Source organism: Pleurodeles waltl, chromosome 11 (assembly GCF_031143425.1).
Source record: "Pleurodeles waltl isolate 20211129_DDA chromosome 11, aPleWal1.hap1.20221129, whole genome shotgun sequence".
Taxonomy (NCBI): Eukaryota; Metazoa; Chordata; class Amphibia; order Caudata; family Salamandridae; genus Pleurodeles; species Pleurodeles waltl.
This window is the reverse complement of record NC_090450.1, coordinates 943,686,685-943,706,348: the sequence shown is the minus strand read 5'-3', so window position 1 is coordinate 943,706,348 and position 19,664 is coordinate 943,686,685. Positions and strand designations below refer to the sequence as shown.

The 19,664-nt window shown below is 45.6% G+C and overlaps 1 protein-coding gene across 9 annotated transcripts in view; it reads right to left on the bottom strand.

Annotated features, from left to right (window-relative positions):
• Nucleotides 1–2,429: 2,429 nt before the first annotated feature.
• DEPDC5 (DEP domain containing 5, GATOR1 subcomplex subunit) overlaps nt 2,430–19,664 on the bottom strand; it is a 401,482-nt gene continuing 384,247 nt past the window's right edge. For all 9 annotated transcript variants that reach the window (XM_069215090.1, XM_069215095.1, XM_069215097.1 and 6 more), the window contains one exon: nt 2,430–3,478. In XM_069215090.1, the coding sequence (XP_069071191.1) occupies nt 3,183–3,478 (296 nt within the window). In that variant the 3' untranslated portion in view covers nt 2,430–3,182. The remainder of the gene's footprint in view (nt 3,479–19,664) is intronic.

Sequence of the window (19,664 nt, the reverse complement as noted above, 5' to 3'; positions counted from 1 at the left end):
TGTATCGTAACAGCCATGCCAGATTCTATTATAGGAATGAAGGCTTGATTATGCTTAACTTTCTTTACTTCAAAACTCGCAGCATCAAAGCAATCAAAACTACAACTCCCATGAATAACATCATAATCTCATCAACACCATGTGACACAGTAGCTAAACATAATGCCCCATAGGCTATACCAGTCCGTCATCCTCCTCTTGTCCTCATTCTTTGGTCCACAGTTAGTTGTTTCCTTGGCTGTTGTAGATTGCATGTTGCAGACCAAGAAATCAGGCTGGTTCTGCCTCAGGGCTCGTGCGCACTCAGCGCGTCTCCAACCCTCCTATTAGGCATTTTGCTTGCACTCACTGAGTGCGTCTTTTGCCCTTCTGGCGAGCGTTCTGTTGCGGGGTGCGGGTGTTCACACCCTTACCAGTGGAGCATTCAGACGCATGCGAGCGCCCTGCTCCTGACAGTGTTGGCTGCTACCATCTTGGTTCTGATGATGACCCTGTTATTTGTGGGGTCAAAAAGGCAACCTTTTACTAGTGGACTGATGTTGATATATATTTTCACACAATGAACTCTAATTTTAGTCTTGCATGTTGAAACCTTGCTTAATATCAGCCTTTAGGCTACATATATTGTAAATAAGCACTTGTACACTTTATTCACGAATGTCACTTTGCACCACGCTGTTTTTTTTTTTTGGAGCACCTACAATATGAACTTCTTACCAAGGTTTTGCCATATTGATTCATTGTATGATTAATCAATTGTATTTTTATAGTGTACTAACTATTGTATGGTTCTCATTGGCCTAGGGAGGATGGGCTTTCTCCAAGGGGATCACTGTGTTGCATAATTGTTTCATTACCCAGATCCCCAGAATTACTAGGTTGCCCCTTAATTGATATACATTCTGGGGTGAAGGCCCAGACCAATGCATGGACGGGTGGTCCCCCATCACCTCTGCTTTAATTTGAACCATTTTTCCCTGGTGTCTAGTGATGGTTCTACCAACCAAAGGGCAGATTAGGGGAAAACTCCAAAAGGAGTAAGGATGCTATCCAGCCCCCCTTTCTGGGGTCAGGTATGGTCCCATACAAACCACCCTATCTTTTTTGTATCATTTTGAAATCCTGAGTGTCTAGTGGGCTTTCCCCCCCTCACGGGTGACAAGTTTGGGGAAAAAGCCATCTGTCCCAGGTGGGGAGAAAGACAGTGTTGCCCCTTTTGGGTTAGGGGGCATGACAATGAGACAGGGTTGGGCTGTCCCAATCCCTTCCAGAAAAACTGGCTGGAAAATCCCTGGAATCTAGTGGGCTTTCTAATTCCCCTGGGGGACAGACTTGGGGAAAATATCCCCAATCTGGATCCTGGGGAAGCAGAAAGGCTTTATTGCCACCTTTGGGTTGGGGGCATGGCACTATGCCAGGATGCGGTACCCCTGTTTCTAGTTAATAATGTCTGATAAACTTTCCACCCATCTGGGGAGGGTTGAGACTGAGGCAAACCCCCAAAGTTCCCCCCAAAAAACAGGTGGGGGAGCAGATAGATTGCTTTGCCCTTGGGTAGGGGAGCACTGGTCCTTGCTCAAGAGTCCTCCCCCCCCACACAGAAAATAAGAAATCCATGGTGTCTAACGGCTTTCTACACCTTCATGGGGCAGATTTGTGCCTGATCCCCCAAACTGCCCCCTGCCCCCAAAAGGTGGATAGAAAGATTTCCTTGCCCTTAGATGTGGAAGAGCACTGGCCATTACCCAGGGGGCTGCTCTCCCCTCACAAAAATATGGCCCTGCTGTCTAGTGGAGCTTATGCCTGCTTGGGGATCTATTAAGGAAAGACAGTGCTGGAAAGGGAAGGTGAACCACCAGGACTCCCCAACGCCATCCTCAGGGTACAAATCCTGCTTCCACAGGGCAATGTGAGACACAACTATGAGAATCTTGGTGGACATTAAGAAGCAAACTTGAAGTTTGAATGAATGTGGAAGAGATAGCTGATCCTTATACAGGTCGACCTCACCGAGTTCCCAAAGCACTGGTAACAGATGTTATGCCACACTACTATATTAACCTGTGCAGAATGTAAGGATTAATCTGTGTGATGAGATTCAAACTTATGACATGTAGCTTAATCACTGTACTCTCTAACCTGTTAATAAGGGACAGCTTTGGGAAAAAGTTGGCCCATTTGTGGGAACATGCGACAATTGAATGACAGTTTGAGGTCATAGCACCAACAACAGAAGAAACTTGAGGCTATACAAATTCTCTTAACATTTCAAGGGCATGGCATAGTACTTAAATAAGTCAATTTGACAGCAACATACACATATCGGTAAACTCCACTCTTCACACAACTAATTCCTCACCCTACAGCAATTTTTGCAATAAGTTTCTTATCATTAATACATTCAAAGTAAATGCGTTTTGCAATAATAATTGTGGTGCTGTGAATAGTAATATTAATTATTTAATCTCATTTATCGGTTTCATATTATGCTGTACATTGCATTAGCAGAAAACAATCATATGCCATGGGCATAAATGCATTTTTATCTGTATATATGCACAATTGCCAGATTCAGAAGTAGGTATATCTATGGTTGTGGCTAAAAGCACCAAGACAATTATCACCAAATTACTACTGTGTTTATGTTTTTATGCCTTTAATTTGTAGAAATAGGCACTTATTTCTGTTGAAAAACAGACAGACCATTTTCTTCGTTGTGCAAGGGTAGACACAGACGTCTATACATTTCCTTCATATGAAAAAAGGAGATGATTGTGTGGTTGGTCAGTTTCAATGCATCAAAAGGACATGACAAACCACAGTGTCACCTTCACACACGGATGGCGCTTTCCATACTATCAGTCACATGTATCCTCGCTGTCACCTTTCACTTTGCTGAGAGTGGCCCGTGCAGCTTGAGCAGCTGGCGTTTGCATCTGTGGTGGACGGCAGTCACCATGTCAGTCTTTGGCTCATTTCTGTCTGATGGCGAAAGGCTCCTGGCATTTCATCAGACACAGCAAGTCGATGGATTCAACTGCTGATCAACAGCAGCCACAGATAGAGCAGCAGCAACTACTGCCCTTTGACACATCCCCCTCCTACGGAGTAATGGCGTAGTTCATATGCCGTCCTACCCATATTCATGGCACTTTAATTCCACTGAGCTAACACGCAATCCATCAGGGAGCACTTGCATGCATCTTGTCCAGGCAAGTAGTCCAGAAGGAACACAGACGGTTGTCTTTGTTATTGCAAAAATCTGTAAAGTCCTTCAGTAGCCGGTCAGCAAACTTCTCATCTCCAGTGGCACTGGAGCGCCAGGTTTTGGTAAGCATGGTGTTGCAAGCCCAGTTGTAGCCAATTCGTTCTTCACCAAACATGTTCTGGTTGGTGGAGCTGGTGGAATTACGCCGCCTACGCTGCTGTCCAGAGGTATACTTGCGCTTGGAGTATGGCAGCTGCAGAAACACAGTCCCTGAAAGAAGAAAGACACAGACAATTGATGGATCAATAAACAACACTAGTAGAAGTATACAAAAGACCTGGTCACAACAACACAGAAACTCAAGGGCAAAGTTTTGTTGACAGCAATACCACTTCACCTGTACTACAATCATACCAATCCCCTTAAACTATTTCAGACTACGTACATTAAAAAATATTCATTTTACAATTCACACACAACTCATCTCACAGCAACACTTATAACTCTGGAGTGGCTTAGATGTTGATGATTCCTGAAACTGGCAGGCCAGGAGCCTGTGTGGACAGGCATAAGCCCAAGTGAGATTACCATGGCCCCTCACCACACACCCGCACAGAAAGCACTAACCACGCCAAACCCCTCAACACTCTCCTACCTTCACAATTTCTCATTATCCAACCCGAGCTAGTTCCCACCGCATTTCTCACCTTATCAACACATACTTTCATGGGTGCACCTGGTACTTATTATGGTTTGCACCCTCCAGGAACTCCTTAAATATTCCCTTTGTGGATTTCAAAGCTGCATCCACCTATGGGATGCTCCCCTGTTGTACAGGTAGACAATAGAGATCCTAGACTATGGCTGGTTGTTTAAAGCTCATTGTTATGGGTTGCTTCCTGCTGGTCCTGGGAGGACTCCTCAGAGCACACACTACGGCTGGTTGTATTGCCCATTCCTCTGAGTTTGTTACTCCTGGCCACAAGGGGATCTAGAGTTCATAAATCTTGGCTGGATGCAAACAGCTCATTCCTGGGTGGTGTTCACCTGCCTCTCTTGGGTGCGCTCCTCAGCCCACATACCATGGCTAATTAGATCATGTCTATTCCTATGGGTTGTTCCTCTACCACACTGGGGTGCGCCCCTCAGAGTATATTCGTTCCCTGCTGCTACTGGGTGGACTCCTCAGGCACACCCTGGCTGGTTGCAGCCAGCCCTTTTCTGTGGGTTTCTCCTCTTCTAACTTTAGGTGGACTTTCAGCACATATCCCATGGCCGCAAGGACACTGGCCATTCTTAAGGGTTGCTCCTCATCTGCTCCTGGGTGGAATCCTCATTGCATAGACTGTGGCTGGTAATGTTACACATTCTGAGGCATTTGCTCCCTGCAACTTCTGCGTGGATGCTTAGACCATAAACCAAGGCTGGCTGTACACCACCAGTTCTTGTGGGTTGCTCCCTTCCACCTCCTGGGTGGACTCCATAGCATTTCTAGAAGCGTAACACCCATTTCTATGGGTTGTTTCTTAGCCACACTTGGGTGGACTTCTCCGAGCATATATTGTGGCTATATAATGTCTATTCCTTTGGGCTGCTCCCGGTCTCTCCTGGGTGAACTATCAGAGCACATACAGTGGCTGGTTATTTAATGTTCATTCCTGTGGGATGCTCCTCTGCTGTTCATAGGTGGACTCCTCAGAGTATATTGTATAGTCAAGAGCCAAGTGAATTATGCATCAGTGAAAGACCACATTATGCAGCAAGAAAAGGCAAATCATGATACAGTTTGACGCTTTTACATATATTGATAAAAAAGGGTCCCTAAAGCTGAGCAATTTACATAGGTGTCTCAAAAAATAAAAAGTATACTGATTCACCGGATGCTACTATAACTACAATTGACTAACATTGCCTGGAAGTTCAGAAACACTGTTTTATTAACTGCACCCCATCTACTCCAAGGGTAAAATACTGTGTCTTACAAGAATTGGGCACATTCTCTTAATAGGTCAGCATTGTAGGCACACTCCTCAGAAGACAAGCACGTATGTGGACACTGCTTGTAGTAACAGGTATGCCTATTTTATTCTGCATATTCCAGTTATGTTTTAGACATGGTCTTCAGTTTGGTGTTTACTCAGTGTCCACTTCTGGGCCTCTAGAAGCATCTCATTCTATATAGATTTATCCAGCTGAACAGTATTCTAGATTACATTTATTATTTATTTATTTATTTAGCAGATTTCTATAGTGCAAGGTCATCCACGGTATAGATGTGCTTTATAGGTTAACAATGAAGGCAACACAAGGTCTTACACAGAATAGATTAATAGGTTAAAGTAATGTGTGATACAAAAAAAAACGATAGTCTGTACCTGGAAGAGGAACCCAAAGATCAACTCCATTAGTAAAACTAGACTATTTGCAACGGAAATAGTGAGAGAGAATATGTGTGTTGGGGGATAGGCGGACAAATAATATAAACCCTTGAACAAACCCATCTGTGCTATTATGCAGGTGGTCAAATGTGAAAAAGCCTCTCCCAAATAGGTGATACGAGTATAAGAGGTTCCCAGTTATAACTGAATGAAATATTGATTATATCCTGGAATGTAAATAGACTGGGGTAGACTGGGTTGCAAATGGACTGGGGTAGACTGTAAAAGCTCCTTAGTGGGCATAAGTTTCACAAGGTATTGTGCTCACATTAATCTCGTCAAATTACATTTTTGCCATTCTGGTTAGTTGACTTGCTAAGTTTGAAACATTACATCAAATGGCAGACAAAACAGGCAGGTGGATTATTGGCAAAGTGAAAGTTCTCTCAAGTTCTTCACTGGCTATTTCTGCTATGAATGTGTTGGCTTTTTCTGCTCCATGTACAGTGGGAAGAGACTAACACCTTGTTAGACAACACCTTGGATGGATCAACAATTTCATCAATGAATATCCCAAACCAAGCAGAGTCCTGATTGATTTGATCCATGATTTAGGCTTGAATGATTTCGGAGAGAGCGTGCCTTTAGAGAAAGGGGATATACCTTTCATTCAAAGCAATAGAGACCCATAGCTAGATTAGAATGTTTTCTTAATAGATAAATCGCTGATGGATAATTGGAAGAAATGATTCATCTTCCAGCTCACCTATCAGCTGTAAGGTTAATATTCTCTCTAACACCTGTACAATGCAACACTCATTCACACTGAATAGGAAACTAGTAAATCAAGGAAAAGAGAAACTAAAATCTCAGATAGCAAACTCCTTTCAGTTCAATCCCGTTTTTTCTTCATTGTCAGTTTGGTGTTTGTACATATAAGGCCTTTCTCAGAGGAGTTTTACCTCTACTCTCAAATTATAGTCAGAAAGGACAGGGAAAAGAATATGCGGTTACAATCTAAAATAAAGAGACTGGGGCTAAATTAGAGAACTCGTTAGATCAGGAATAGACACCAAGGTTAGAAAGTCTTCAGAACATGCATAACAGAGTACGAGAGCCATTTAAATGAAAAGTGCTGTCAATAGTGGAAAATTAGTGAGCTTTAACATTTTGAGTATGATGAATTAAACATATCTTTGCCCACTTGGATGTATAGCGTTGATAGGACAAGGAACTTCACTAAAGAAGTTATGGATCCAGTTACTCATAGGTACGCAACCACTGAATTTGCAAATTTGTCTGAGGGTCTATATAGCAAGGAACATTCCAGATTAGTAATTAATTAGTAAACAGTTAGCACATTTTCAATTGCCTTGAGCAGCAGATTGAGCTAAACTCTGTTATTTATGTTGAGGAGATCCCTTAAGATCTTAGAAATTTAAAGAAAGAGAAGGCCACTGCCCCAGATGGCATACCACCTGACATTTACAAAGCCCTGGCAGAGATTATCAAAATTTGTGTTTTATTCAATGCAATACTATTCAGAAGGAAAATTCCAGAGTCATAGGATGGGGGAGTAATATTTTTTATGAAAAAGCCTGATAAGGAGCCTAAGCAATGTGAATCATATGGGCCAATTTCTTCGCTTAACTGCGACTACAAGATCTTTACAGGCACTTTGGCAAAGAGGTTGGACACTGTTATTAGCATTGATCAGAAAGAGGTCATAGCAGCTTGTCATAGTAAAAGTTTAGCTCACACACAGACTATCTCAATTGACATGACAATACCCATCCTTTAGCAATCTACACACTAGGCACTGCCAATACTTTAATTGGATTATCTGGGATTATTTATTGAAGGTGCTACAGAAAGTTAATGTCAGAGAAAAGCAGACCAAACTGTTTATAAATCATCTACAGTAAGAGCTTTAGTAAGTGGGAATCTCACTGCAACAATTAGTACTAAGAAAAGTAATAGGCAAGGCTGCTCTCTTCCCCCTTTACTTTTCGGTCAATTTATTAAACCCATAGCACAAATTTTAAGGCGGAAAGAAGGTGTAATTTGATTTCAGTGTAAAGAATATACTACAAAGGTTGCAATATATACAGATGACCTAATCTTTTACACTTTGGACCCACGTACATCATTCCAGGTGGATGATTTGGTTATTATCTTTTGTGCACTATTGGGGCATTTAGTGAACAATTTAAAATCAGAATCATTGCCTAGAATGTAAGGTTTGAGCCATCACATGTATGTAAAGATATATTTAGGTATAGTGATTAGTCACATAAATACAATAGTGGAAGACAATTTTTAATAAGGTTAATAAATACATTACCATGTTAACAGGAAAATGCAAAACCTTCCGCTGACAATCTACATGTGAGTAAATCTTTTAAAATTGTCTATCTTACAAAATATTGTTTTTTGTTTGACTCAAGCCCTTTAAGTATAAGCAGAACATGTCAAAGGTACAAGGTAAAATGAGTAGTTTTGTATGGGCATCTAGAAGTGCAAAGCTCTTGTGGACAAAAATTAGGTGTGCGGTTAAGAATGTGGGCGGGGATTAGCTTTGCCAGACATTCATTACTATTGTTGGGTGTTTCAATTCAAGGATTTGAGATTATTGATACACTATCCAGATAAATGAAATCTGAGCGTAATAGTTAGGGTTGTGATGTCTAATACTTGCAAAGGGAACTTTTTGTACACATTCTCCTTTCGCAAGTACTTTGTACATGCGTTTTGAATACCCTGCACTAAAAATCTGTAAGTGGCATCTTGGTTATATTTGGAATAATAAAGCTGGATACTGGCTACAGGTTACTTGCTTCGTAGTCTTTCTGGTGGACACTTTATCTAACTGCAGATTCCTCACCTTTAGAATATTTCCCAGTGATAAGACTGGATTTGGAAAATTAAAAGCTTTACACCTGTGCACAGGTAGGTTGCATCATGAGGCCCCCTATCAATGTTGTTGTGCTCCAGAAGTGATTAGTGGAGCTCCATATAAGGGCCACCTAAACTGGGGCAAAGAATGCTGTAAGGGTGATAGTCTGCCGGACATGAAATGGAGTGTCCACCTTTGGTAGAGAGAAAGCTTGGTACTTCAACACCAACTTTTCTACAAAGAATGTTGTGTAAGGTGGGATGACAGAAAGAGCCTGCAGCTGGTTCACATGCCTAGCGGATGTTAAGACAATGAGAAAGACCAAATTTCAACATCAGAAGTCTTAACGGGCAACTGTTCAGCAGCTCTATAGGAGCTGCTATCAAAAAGTGGTAACTAAGTTCAAGTTCCACTACAGAATCAGGAATAATTTTGGTAGAAATAAATGTTACAACCCTTTCAAAAACCTCATCACAACAGGTGATTTAAACAAAGAAGGCTGATCCAGCAACCACAAATAAAGCAGAAAGAGCAACAAATAGTTCTTAACAGTGCCCACAACAAGTCTTTGCTGGGGCAGTGACAAAAACACAACAACAACGTGTCAGACAACTTGGCTAATAGATGGTCAATTTCTGCTGTGCCCCAGCAAGCCACAAACTTGTTCCAAAGAGTGGCGTACATTGATTTTACTGAAGGACGCTTCACCACCAAAATGACATGAATGACCTTGGGAGGAATGTTGAAGGAGGTCACCTGCCACACCTCCAACTGTAAGCATGGAGTAGCAAACTGTGCAAACGTCTGTCCTGCTGAGGCAAAAGAAGATCCTATCGAAGCAGCTGTTTGATCAGAGGACAGATGCTCTGGTCAAGAAGTTATGGGTGCCAAACTTTACTGGCCCAATATGGTGCCACTAGTCTGATTTAAGTAAGAAATTGGGTTGTTAGTTGTGAAGGATGTGCATCGTGCACAAGTAATATGTCTGCAATTGTCTTTTTACTTGGAGCCAAGTACCTCATAATAGCACTTGACTCTCTCAGGGTAGTGAAGCAGAGCAGTCCAAAACATACTCTGGGGAGGTGGTGTGGCTAGCAATCCCAATTAGCTGGCACTCAACAACAACACTCAATACACTATTGCCCAGTCCATGCTTTTTCTTTAGAAAAAGTACTTTTATTACACAAACACAATTAAATACTATGCATTCAATTACATATATTCATCAGTAGATGAAAATACTTTTGGTGATATCCTCATATCACATTTCACTTCTACTGGGTGATAAACCCCATAATCAGAATGTCCTCCACCTATAACAGATGTAACATTACACAATGGGGGGATGTCACATTGTTAGCACATCTATATAAGCTAGGCCTACTTGGTTTGTCAAGGGTTACCACATCAATATATATATGTACGACAGGCTTACTGGCTTTGTCAGTGGTACCACATTATAAAAACAAACACGTCAGGTTGTCATTGCATTAATAAAACCACCACATGTAATGATTAACCATTAAAACCAATGGAACCAAGATCTATAACCAGATGTATTCATTATACTGCATAGGCACTGCAATTTTCTACATTAAGACTGTCAGTAAAGCATTTTAAATAAGGCATTTCAATTCACAACACCCACAAATGTGTCTGAGTCATTATTTACACTTCATACACCACAAAGTGAGGCCACAGGGCCAACTAGTAGGGTCCATTGAACCCCAGAGCCATAAAAGCTAGCACTCTAGTCATAGGAGAGGTCAAGCTAGCAGTAAGCCTTCTCCCCAAGGCATGCATCCTATGACCTAGTAGACATAGGGACAGTTTGTAAAATGCTTTTATGTGGGCTGCTGCACTCCTTGCAGCCCCCACATATTCATATTAGGATGTTCGTGGTGCCTCTGATCCTCTTTGGGTGACACAATAACGTAATGAATGGAATGCTTGAATTATTCTCAGCCACTGGTAATTACTCGGGTCCCATCTCAACCCATCGCTATTTTGCACACCATGTCACCTTAATGGGTGGCAAGGGTATTTTTAGGATTTAGGGTGGGTAAGCGTATTTGGGTGGCAGGGCTATTTTTAGGGCTGAGGGTGGGTAAGGGTTTTTGTGTGGCAAGGGTATCTGTAGGGCTTAGGGTGGTTAAGGGTATCTGGGTGTCACAGGTATTTTTAGGGTTTAAGGTGGGTAAGGGGTTTTGGGTGGCAAGGCTATTTTAGGCTATATAAAATTTTACTTACCCAGTAGACATCTGTTTGTGGCATGTAGTGCTGTAGATTCACATGCTTTGCATAGGTCCGCCATCTAGTGTTGGGCTCAGGGTGTTATAAGTTGTTTTTCTTCGAAGAAGTTTTTCCCTGAGCCACGGGATCGAGTGACTCCTCCTCTCGGTGATACTGCCAATGGGCATCGAGTCCTTTGTTAGATTGTTTTCCCGCGGGAGGGTGAAGTAACAGTATAAGTGTATATGTACATATATAGTAAAGAAAAGAGATGTCCATGCAGTGTATATACATATTTACAATATATAGTACTACAACGGCCACAGACTTCAAGGGAGGACGCATGTGAATCTACAGCACTACATGCCACGAACAGATGTCTACTGGGTAAGTAACATTTTCCGTTCAATGGCATGCTTAGCTGTAAATACGCATGCTTTGCATAGACTTTAAAGCAGTCCCCTCCCAAATTAAGTGGTGGCTAGCCTGTAGGAGTTGGAGTAGTTTGAAATAGTGTTCTAAGCACTGCCTGTCCAATGTTTGCTTGTTGGCGAGATAACGCATCCACACAGTAGTGTTTGGTAAATGTGTGTGGTGTAGACCATGTGGCTGCTTTACATATGTCTGCTATTGGTATATTCCCAAAGAATGCCACTGAAGATCCTTTTTTCCTAGTGGAATGCGTTTTAGGAGTTACTTCTAACTGTCTTTTAGCTTTAAAATAGCAAGTCTGAATACACTTTACTATCTTTTTAAAAAAATATATTTTTATTACATTTTTTTGCTTTAATTCTGCTTCCAACATTTACTAGTCTCATTTTACAAATATATTGCATCAATAGCGTTGCTGATACACAGTTTAACACACTAACTTAACAACTTAACTGAGGTCATTATCGCACATTAAATAAGGGGAACAGAACTGGTTCCTAAACAGTCGCTCGCCAAAATACAAATATGGGCACTATTCCGTTACATCAGGTATATACTCTCGTGGAGCTGGCGCCTATGTGCTGCGTGGGGGAAGGTCTAACACAGTGGGGATATGCGTATTGAGTGTGGAGTATATAACTTGCATTATGGTGTATAGGCGCTTCGCTTCTGTGGGCGATCGTAATGGAACACCCCTGGTTTACTCTCGGGTGTAGGGAGGTGCCAACCGTTCCGGGGACTCTCGCTTGTAGAGTCCCTAGTAGGGCAGGCGGGATGGGAAGCTGTTGAGACTGACCACTATTTGCAGCTGTTCGTGTGTTTTAGTTCAGGGCGGTTTCTCGTCGCTTTTGGCATCTAGTCTATCTATCAGGATCTCCCACACCTCACTGCCCATCTGTCGTGGTCCCATTTTTGTGTTCCTTAGCACCATCAGTTCTGCGCTGGCCCATCTTAGTGTCGCGTTGTGCCAGGACGTCAGGTCCGGGGCGACGGCCGACTTCCAGTTCATTGCTATCAATCTCTTGTACATTACGAAAGCTAGATCAATAAACTTATGTAGGTGCTTGTGCTTTTTGTTTCGGTTTCTCAGGCCTAGCAAACAGGATTTAGGCTCTGCTGTGAGTGCCAGTCCCGTCAGTTCAGATACCTTTACCACTATTGCGCTCCACTTTTCTCGTACTAGGGGACAGTCCCATACCATGTGATAGAAATGTGCCAGCGGGGCACGGCATCTTGGGCAAGCGGGCTCCGAGCTAGGGAAGATACTTTTAATCCTGGCTGGAGAGAGGTACGTTTGGTGTAGATAATTTAGTTGCGTGTATCTGAACCTAGGGTTTCTCGATACTCCCTTAGTGTGCAGTAAGGCATAAGGCCGTTCCTCTTGCGTGATCGGGAGTGGGAGCACCTCGTTCCACTTAGTTAGTGCTTTCACCAGGGCGGGTACCGTCTCCTTATTAAGTACTTTGTACAAGTTCGACACTATTCGCAGTTGGCCGTCGTATTGTAACATATGGTGTACTGCAGTGGAGGTCGTGGGTTCCTGTTCTCCCGACCCCCATGTCTTCTTTACGGTGTGGCATAGGGCGTGATATGTCATAAATTGCCCTGGGCTTACTGCTGTGAGGTCGCGTATTTCCTCGAAGGTCATTAATTTCCCTTCCTCGAAGCAATCGCCGACCTCCTCGATGCCCGCCTCTGCCCACACCGTCAAAGACCTTCTTCTGTCTCCACCAGCCCAGCCCGGGAGGGCCCCTAGCTGCACTAGAGGGGAGTAGGGAAGCGCGCGGCGTCCACCCTGAATATATCTCTTCCAGCATGCATGCGCCACCTGCAATTGTGGTTTGCCGGCTATTCCCTTCGGGGCTCCGGCTGCCATCCATGCGATTAATGGCGTACCCTTTAGGTTGGCCAACACTCCTGCTGACTCTGCTACTGTAGGTCTAAGTATCCAGTCCAATACCCACTGGAGCTGGGCAGCCGCATAGTAGCGCTCGAAGTTTGGGGCGCCCATGCCACCTTCGGCTACTGGCCGTTGTAATGTGGTGAGAGCGACGCGCGTTCTGCCTCCTGCCCATATGAGTTGTAGCAATACACCGTTAAGTTCGCGGAAAAAGCTCTTGGGGACTAATAGTGGCAGCGCAGAGAAATGGTATAGCAGGCGGGGAAGTATCAGCATATTTGCTATTGCAACTCTGCCCATTGGTGACAGTGGCAGCTTGCCCCAGAAGCGGAGTGATCCCTTAATGGAGGCGAGTGCTCTCCCCAGGTTACCGTCTCTGAGGTCATCCGGTTTATGGTATATTTGAACCCCCAGGTACTTAAATGTGTCAAAGCACCATCTCAGGCGCCCGGTTAAGGTTGTAGCTCGGTTTGACAGTGTCCGAGCGACTAGGGGAAATACGCACAACTTTTCCCAGTTTCTACCAGTCCGGACACTGTGCCGAACTCAGCGAGGAGTGTCATTACTGATGGTATTGTTTCGTTTCCATTCCGGAGGTATATTAAGGCATCGTCAGCGTACAGAGATATTATATGTTTTGTCCCGTTCCTTAGTATACCCCAATCCTCCTCCCTCAATCTTAGGCGAGCAGCCAGGGGCTCCATAGCGATAGCAAATAGCAAGGGAGATAAGGGACATCCCTGTCTAGTGCCTCTTGCGATCGGGAAACTTTCAGATACCGTTCCGCCTGATCTGACCCTTGCTTGTGGCCCGGAGTACAATGTCTGCACCCATTGTATGTATTTTGGGCCTATTCCCATTTCCCGCATGGTATCGAATAGGAAATCCCACCCCAGCGTGTCGAAAGCCTTTTCTATGTCCAATGATAGTACCATTTCGTCATATGCCTCGGGGGGGGTGCTTCCCATCACTCCCAGAAGTCGGCGAGTGTTTAGGAATGTATTACGTTTGGGAATGAAGCCGTTTTGATCTTCGTGTATCAGTGTGTGGATGACTGGGGCCAGCCTGTTGGCCAACATTTTGCCCAGTATTTTACAGTCGGTGTTTAAAAGTGATAGTGGTCTATATGATTTGACATCTGTGGGATCCCGTCCCTGCTTGGGCAGGACCGCTATCACTGCTTCCCTCTGTGTGGGGGGTAGTGCCTTGTGTCTCCAGGCCTCTTCGAATACTTTTAATAGATGGGGCTTCAGGAGAGCCGAATACTTCGCATAGTATTCCATTGGGAGGCCGTCCATTCCTGGTGCCTTGTTACTTGGCATTTGTGTTAATGCGGCCTCTAGTTCCGCCACACTCAATGGGGTTTCTAGTTCTTCGGCGTGCTCATGAGATAATTGTTTTAACTTAGCGTCAGATAGGAAAGTAACGAGCTGACCGGGTGTAAAATCCGTACGTTTTGTGTATAGGTTTGTGTAATAATCCCTGAACACCCTGTTTATATCTGCTTGCGTGGAGAGCCATTCATTGTTGTCTAGTTTTATAGTCCCTATTGGGGTCTGTTGCTGGGTTCCCTTTAGGAGCCAAGCCAACAGTCTGCCCGACCTGTCCCCCTCAGATTGTTGACGCATTAAGTGATACTTGTGATCATGTTTGCGGAGACGGGAGTCTGTTACATTGTATTTTATGCGTGCTTCTTTTAGTGTGGCGTATGGTGCTGTATTACCCGCTATCGCTACTTCAAGTGTTCTCAGCTCCTTTTCCAGTTTGCTTATCTCCGAATGTAGGGCGCTTGACCCCCCATGAGGTTGCCATGCAGAACCCTCTTACTACCGCCTTATGTGCCTCCCATTCCGTTGCTCTTGTGTTTGCGGAGTCAGAGTTGACTTCCCAGTATTGCTTTAGTGCTATGCCTAGTCCTTCTGCATAGGCCTGGTCTTGGAGCGCTTCTGGCTGCAGACGCCATGTGGAGATTACCTGTTGGGTCCCGCCCCAGCCCAGGGTTATTTTGAGCGGGGAGTGGTCCGACAGTGTCGTAGCTAAATATTCTGACACCTTTGTTAGTGCGCATATGTCAATGGTGCCCCAGATTATATCTATTCTTGTGTGCACCTTGTGTGGCACAGAATAGAATGAGTATTCTCTCTGTCTGGGGTGCTGTAGTCGCCAAAGGTCATGTAGTCTCATGTCATCCGCCCATTTCTGTAGTGGGCTTTTGATGCTTCTGAATATTACTGCTGATTTAGGTGGAACTGATCTGTCCAACTCTGCGTCCGGGAGACAATTAAAGTCACCCCCCCATATTGTGGGCGCCGCTGGGTTGTCCAGCAACGCCGGGGTTAACGACTCCAGAAATCTCGCCTGCGCATTGTTGGGTGCGTATATCCCTATGAGGGCCAATTGTCTCCCATCTAGGTGGCCTTCCACTATCACTCACCTGCCCCCTGTGTCAATCTTGTGCGAGTTTCTGGCAAACGGGACACCTCTTGCTATCCAGATCAATACCCCCCTAGCATACGCTGAGTGTGTTGTGCCTATGACCTGCCCACCCCATTTCGTCTGAATTTCTTGTAATTCATCTTCCATTAAGTGTGTTTCTTGTAGGATAACTATGTGGGCCTTTAAGCGCTTGAGGCGTGTGTGCACTTGTGCTCTCTTGCTCGGTGTGGACATTCCCCTTACATTCCATGTAATTATCTCATATTGTTGTGCGTGTGCTACAGTTTGTTGAGCCATATTTCCCTGTGTGGTGTTGCATTCTTTTGTTCCCTCTTAAGTCCCATTTCCCTCCAGTTGTCTGCGCATTTTATTAGGTCTATGACTAGGGCTGGCGAGCGCATTAGTGTACCCTGCTGGCGGTGCTGACCTCGTCTAACTCCTTTAACTCCCACTATCCCACCCACCGTGTTTACTAATCCCTCTAATCGATTACTACCACTCAAACTTAAAGAAAAAATAATTTAAAAAAATAAAAGAAGAACCCCATCTTTGTTACTTGGTGGGGCCAGTATCCATTCGGATACTCGTGGGGGGGCACTCATTCGGGTCGGGCGTGTCACCTATGCGGAGCACACACCCTTCCTCAGACCTGGTCTGTGAATGTGCACATGCGTGTGTGTGAGCACCCCCGAGGGGGCCCCCTCATTTATCTGTCCCCCCTCCTCCCCTCCGCCGCCCACCATGTTTATACTGCCATAATCACTGGTAAACAGTTTAAAACATGAAAAGATACTTTTCGGAGTCAGTGTGGTTTATGTTACGATTCCAGCTTTAGCCGCTTCAGGAATCTGGACTCCTAATGTCCTGGCCGGTTTCTGACAGTCTCGCTTTTATTGCATTATCCATTTCACAGTTCGTCTGCTGTTCTTGGAGTGATGTCCGGGCCTCTGAGCGCTTCCGTGATTGTTGAAGTTGAGTTGGTCGAGTCCGAGTCTGATACAGACGTAGGAGTCGTCCGGAGTGTCTCAAAGGGGTTTTGCACGAGTGTCGGTGTTTCTTTTAATATTTTCGCTCTTTCTTCTGCCGCCTGTTTCTCGGTGGGGTGGCCCCTTGGGCGTCGCTTGCTACGTTTCCTTGTTGCAGCGGCGGTCCATTCTTCCTCCTCAGGTGCACCCTCATTTGATTGCGCGAAGCCTTTGGCATGCATCCATGTCCAGGTATCTTCTGGGGAAGCGAACATATGTGTGCGGTCGTCCAAACTCACCCTCAGTTTAGCTGGAAAAAGGAGAGCGTACTTAGGGCCATATGTACGAACACTTTTTCCCATTGACACAGAATGGGTAAAAACCTTTGCTACATCTGGCCCTTAATGTTGTGTTCCCGGAGTCGTTGTTTGATTTTCACGAAAGAGTTCCGCCTGTTTTGTACCTCTTGAGTGAAGTCCGGATATGCGTGGATCACTGCGTTCTCAAATTGGAATGGACCTTTATTGCGGAAGCGCTGTAGAATCATGTCTCAGTCCCTGTAGTTCAGGAGTCTCACTATGAGGGATCTAGGAGGCTGACCCGGGAGTGGAGGTCTGCCCGGGATTCTATTTGCTCGTTCTACTGAGAAGAACTTGGAGGGGGAGCCATTCAGTACCTCTTTAATTAGCCATTGCTCTGTTGTTAGCTCCGGGTTTTGTTCTGGGGGGAATTCCGGTATCCCCACTAGGCGAATGTTGTTACGTCTGGATCTGCTTTCTGCTTCTTCGGCCCGTCTCCAAAGGGTCTTTACTTCCACGTCTAACCGTTGTATTTGTTTCTGATTGTCTGATACAATTGGGCCTGTCGCTGTTAGGGTATCCTCTGTTGTTTTCACCCTCTCTGCCAGTTTCCGGTGGTCCACTCTAAGTAGATTTAAGTCTTGCGTTACTGCGTCTATTTTATGTTCTAAGGAAGATTTAGTGTCCATGATAGCCTGTAGTACTTTTTTGAATTGCACTGAGTGCGCTTGAAGTGTATTTTCAAGTGATTGCAGGGTTGTATTTTGCGATTGTTCAGTGTGCGCCAGGCCCGGCGTATTTCGCTCCTGGTTCTTTGTCATCCTAGATTTCCCAGCCATTTCTTCTCCTTACGGATGTCACTATCCACCAGGGATAGAAGGAGTAGTTGGATATATCTTCCGGTGGTTGTGTGCTTTTGAGTGCGACTATGCTTCTTCCAGGTTGCAGGGTCTTTTTTGAGGGGCCTCTTCGTTTATTATGCGAGGCAGGTCCAAAGAGTAGTGTAGGATATCGCTGTGGTTCCTGCGGGGCATGGGATATTGACTGTGTGAGCCCCTTGCCCCCTGCTGGGAGCCACTCGCGGTCCCCTTTTTTTTGGGGGGGGGAGGGGGGGGGGGGGGAGACCCAGGGGTTCCACGCCGTCTGCGTGGGAGCGCCTCCGTTCACTTACGATTAGAATTTCTGGGGGGGAAATGGGGGGTGAAGAAAGGTCAGTCTCCGAGTTAAGTGCCCTCGGCCGGTCCCAACTGGGGCCGGGTGCCGTCTCTTGCAATCCCCGCGTGTAGGAGGAAGGGCGGGGGGGGGGGGGGATGCAGCCGCCCGCCTGCGGCAGGCTCATCTCACTTTGCCCTGGCCCCGGGCGAGCGTTCCCTGTGTCGTGCGTTTCTGGTGCCGGGGCGGCTTCCTTTCGCCTGCTCAAGGTCTCCAGACCGAGCACTGTGGGCCGGCTCGCAGCTCCGTGCCCAGGTTCAGCTCGGCGATAAATTCTGCAGGTGGGGGGGGGGGGGGAACGGCGCACGGCAGGCGGAGGCCCCGACTTGATGCCCCGCTTCGGGAGCGGGCGCGTTGTTTTTGCCGCAGATGCCTCCCAAGAAAGGGGGAGGGGGGGGGAGAGAATCCCCTCCTCTCTGCTTATTTTCACTGATCCTGCTCTCGGCAGGATCGGCCCGGATTGAGGGGCGGAGCTCCCGCACCGTTCGCGGCCTGGCCGGGAGGGCGGGGGAGGAGGGGGAGCAGGGCGCCACCCCCGGTTGCCGGGGGCCCGCGAGGGCCGATCCAGCGCTCGGACCCTCCTGCCCCACCAGGGTCCCGGGGGACCGAGACCACCGGTCGCCGCAGCCCCCCCTCACCTGCGTCCAATTCTGTGTGCAGGGAGCCGCTTCGTCGGGCGCCTCCTCTATGCTGCCGGAGTCCCGGGATCGGGACGGCGCGGCTTCAGCGAGTTCAGCAGCGATTCGGCTGCTCCTTTGTTCTAGGGACGCCCCGGGGGCCGGCGCGGATCTCAGTTATTGAGGCGCCCTATCCGGGGGCGCTCACCAGGATCTGTAGGCCAGGCCCGAGTCGGAGCTCCGTTCTCAAGCGTCCGACTCGGTGGCCATCTTGGCTCCTCCTTCGAATACACTTTACTATCCATCTGGCTAATCCATGTTTTGAAATAGGATTACCTTTGTGAGGCTGTTGAAAATCCACAGAGTTGTTTGGATTTTCTGAAATCTTTTGTTCTGTCTATATAGTACATGAGAGCTCTTTTACCATCGAGGGTGTGAAACGCTCTTTCAGCCACTGAATCTGGCTGTGGAAAGGAGGCTGGCTGATTGCTAACACTTACTGATTGATATAAAAAAGTAAAACCACTTTTGGCTGGAGTTTTGGATTTGTCTTAAGAACTATTTTTTACTTGTGAATTTGAAAGAAAGGTTCTTCCAAAGTGAATGCTTGAATTTCACTAACTCTTCTTAAAGAAGTGATTGCCACTAAGAAGGTAATCTTCCATGATAAAAACTGAAGAGGGCAAGAGTATATGGGTTCAAATCAGATGGTGGACCCATATGTCTTGTGAGTACAGTGTTAAGATTCCACACAGGGGCTGGTGGAGCTCTAGGTGGAATAACCCTTTTAAGACCCTCCATAGAATTCTTTATAACAGGAATTCTAAACAGGGAATTATGTTATCTGTTTTGGAGGTAAGCAGCTATTGCTGCTAAATGGATCCTAATAGAGGAGTATGCAAGGTTTGCTTTTTGTAAGTGTAGCAAATAGCAAACAACAATATCCTGTAATGAAGCTTTAAGGGGGGTCAATGTTTCTGGGCTGACACTAGTAGACAAAATGCTTCCATTTAGCCGCATAACACTGCTAGTTGTGGATGTGCGTGCTTCCTTCAGAATATCCATACATTCAGATGGAAGTTGTAACAA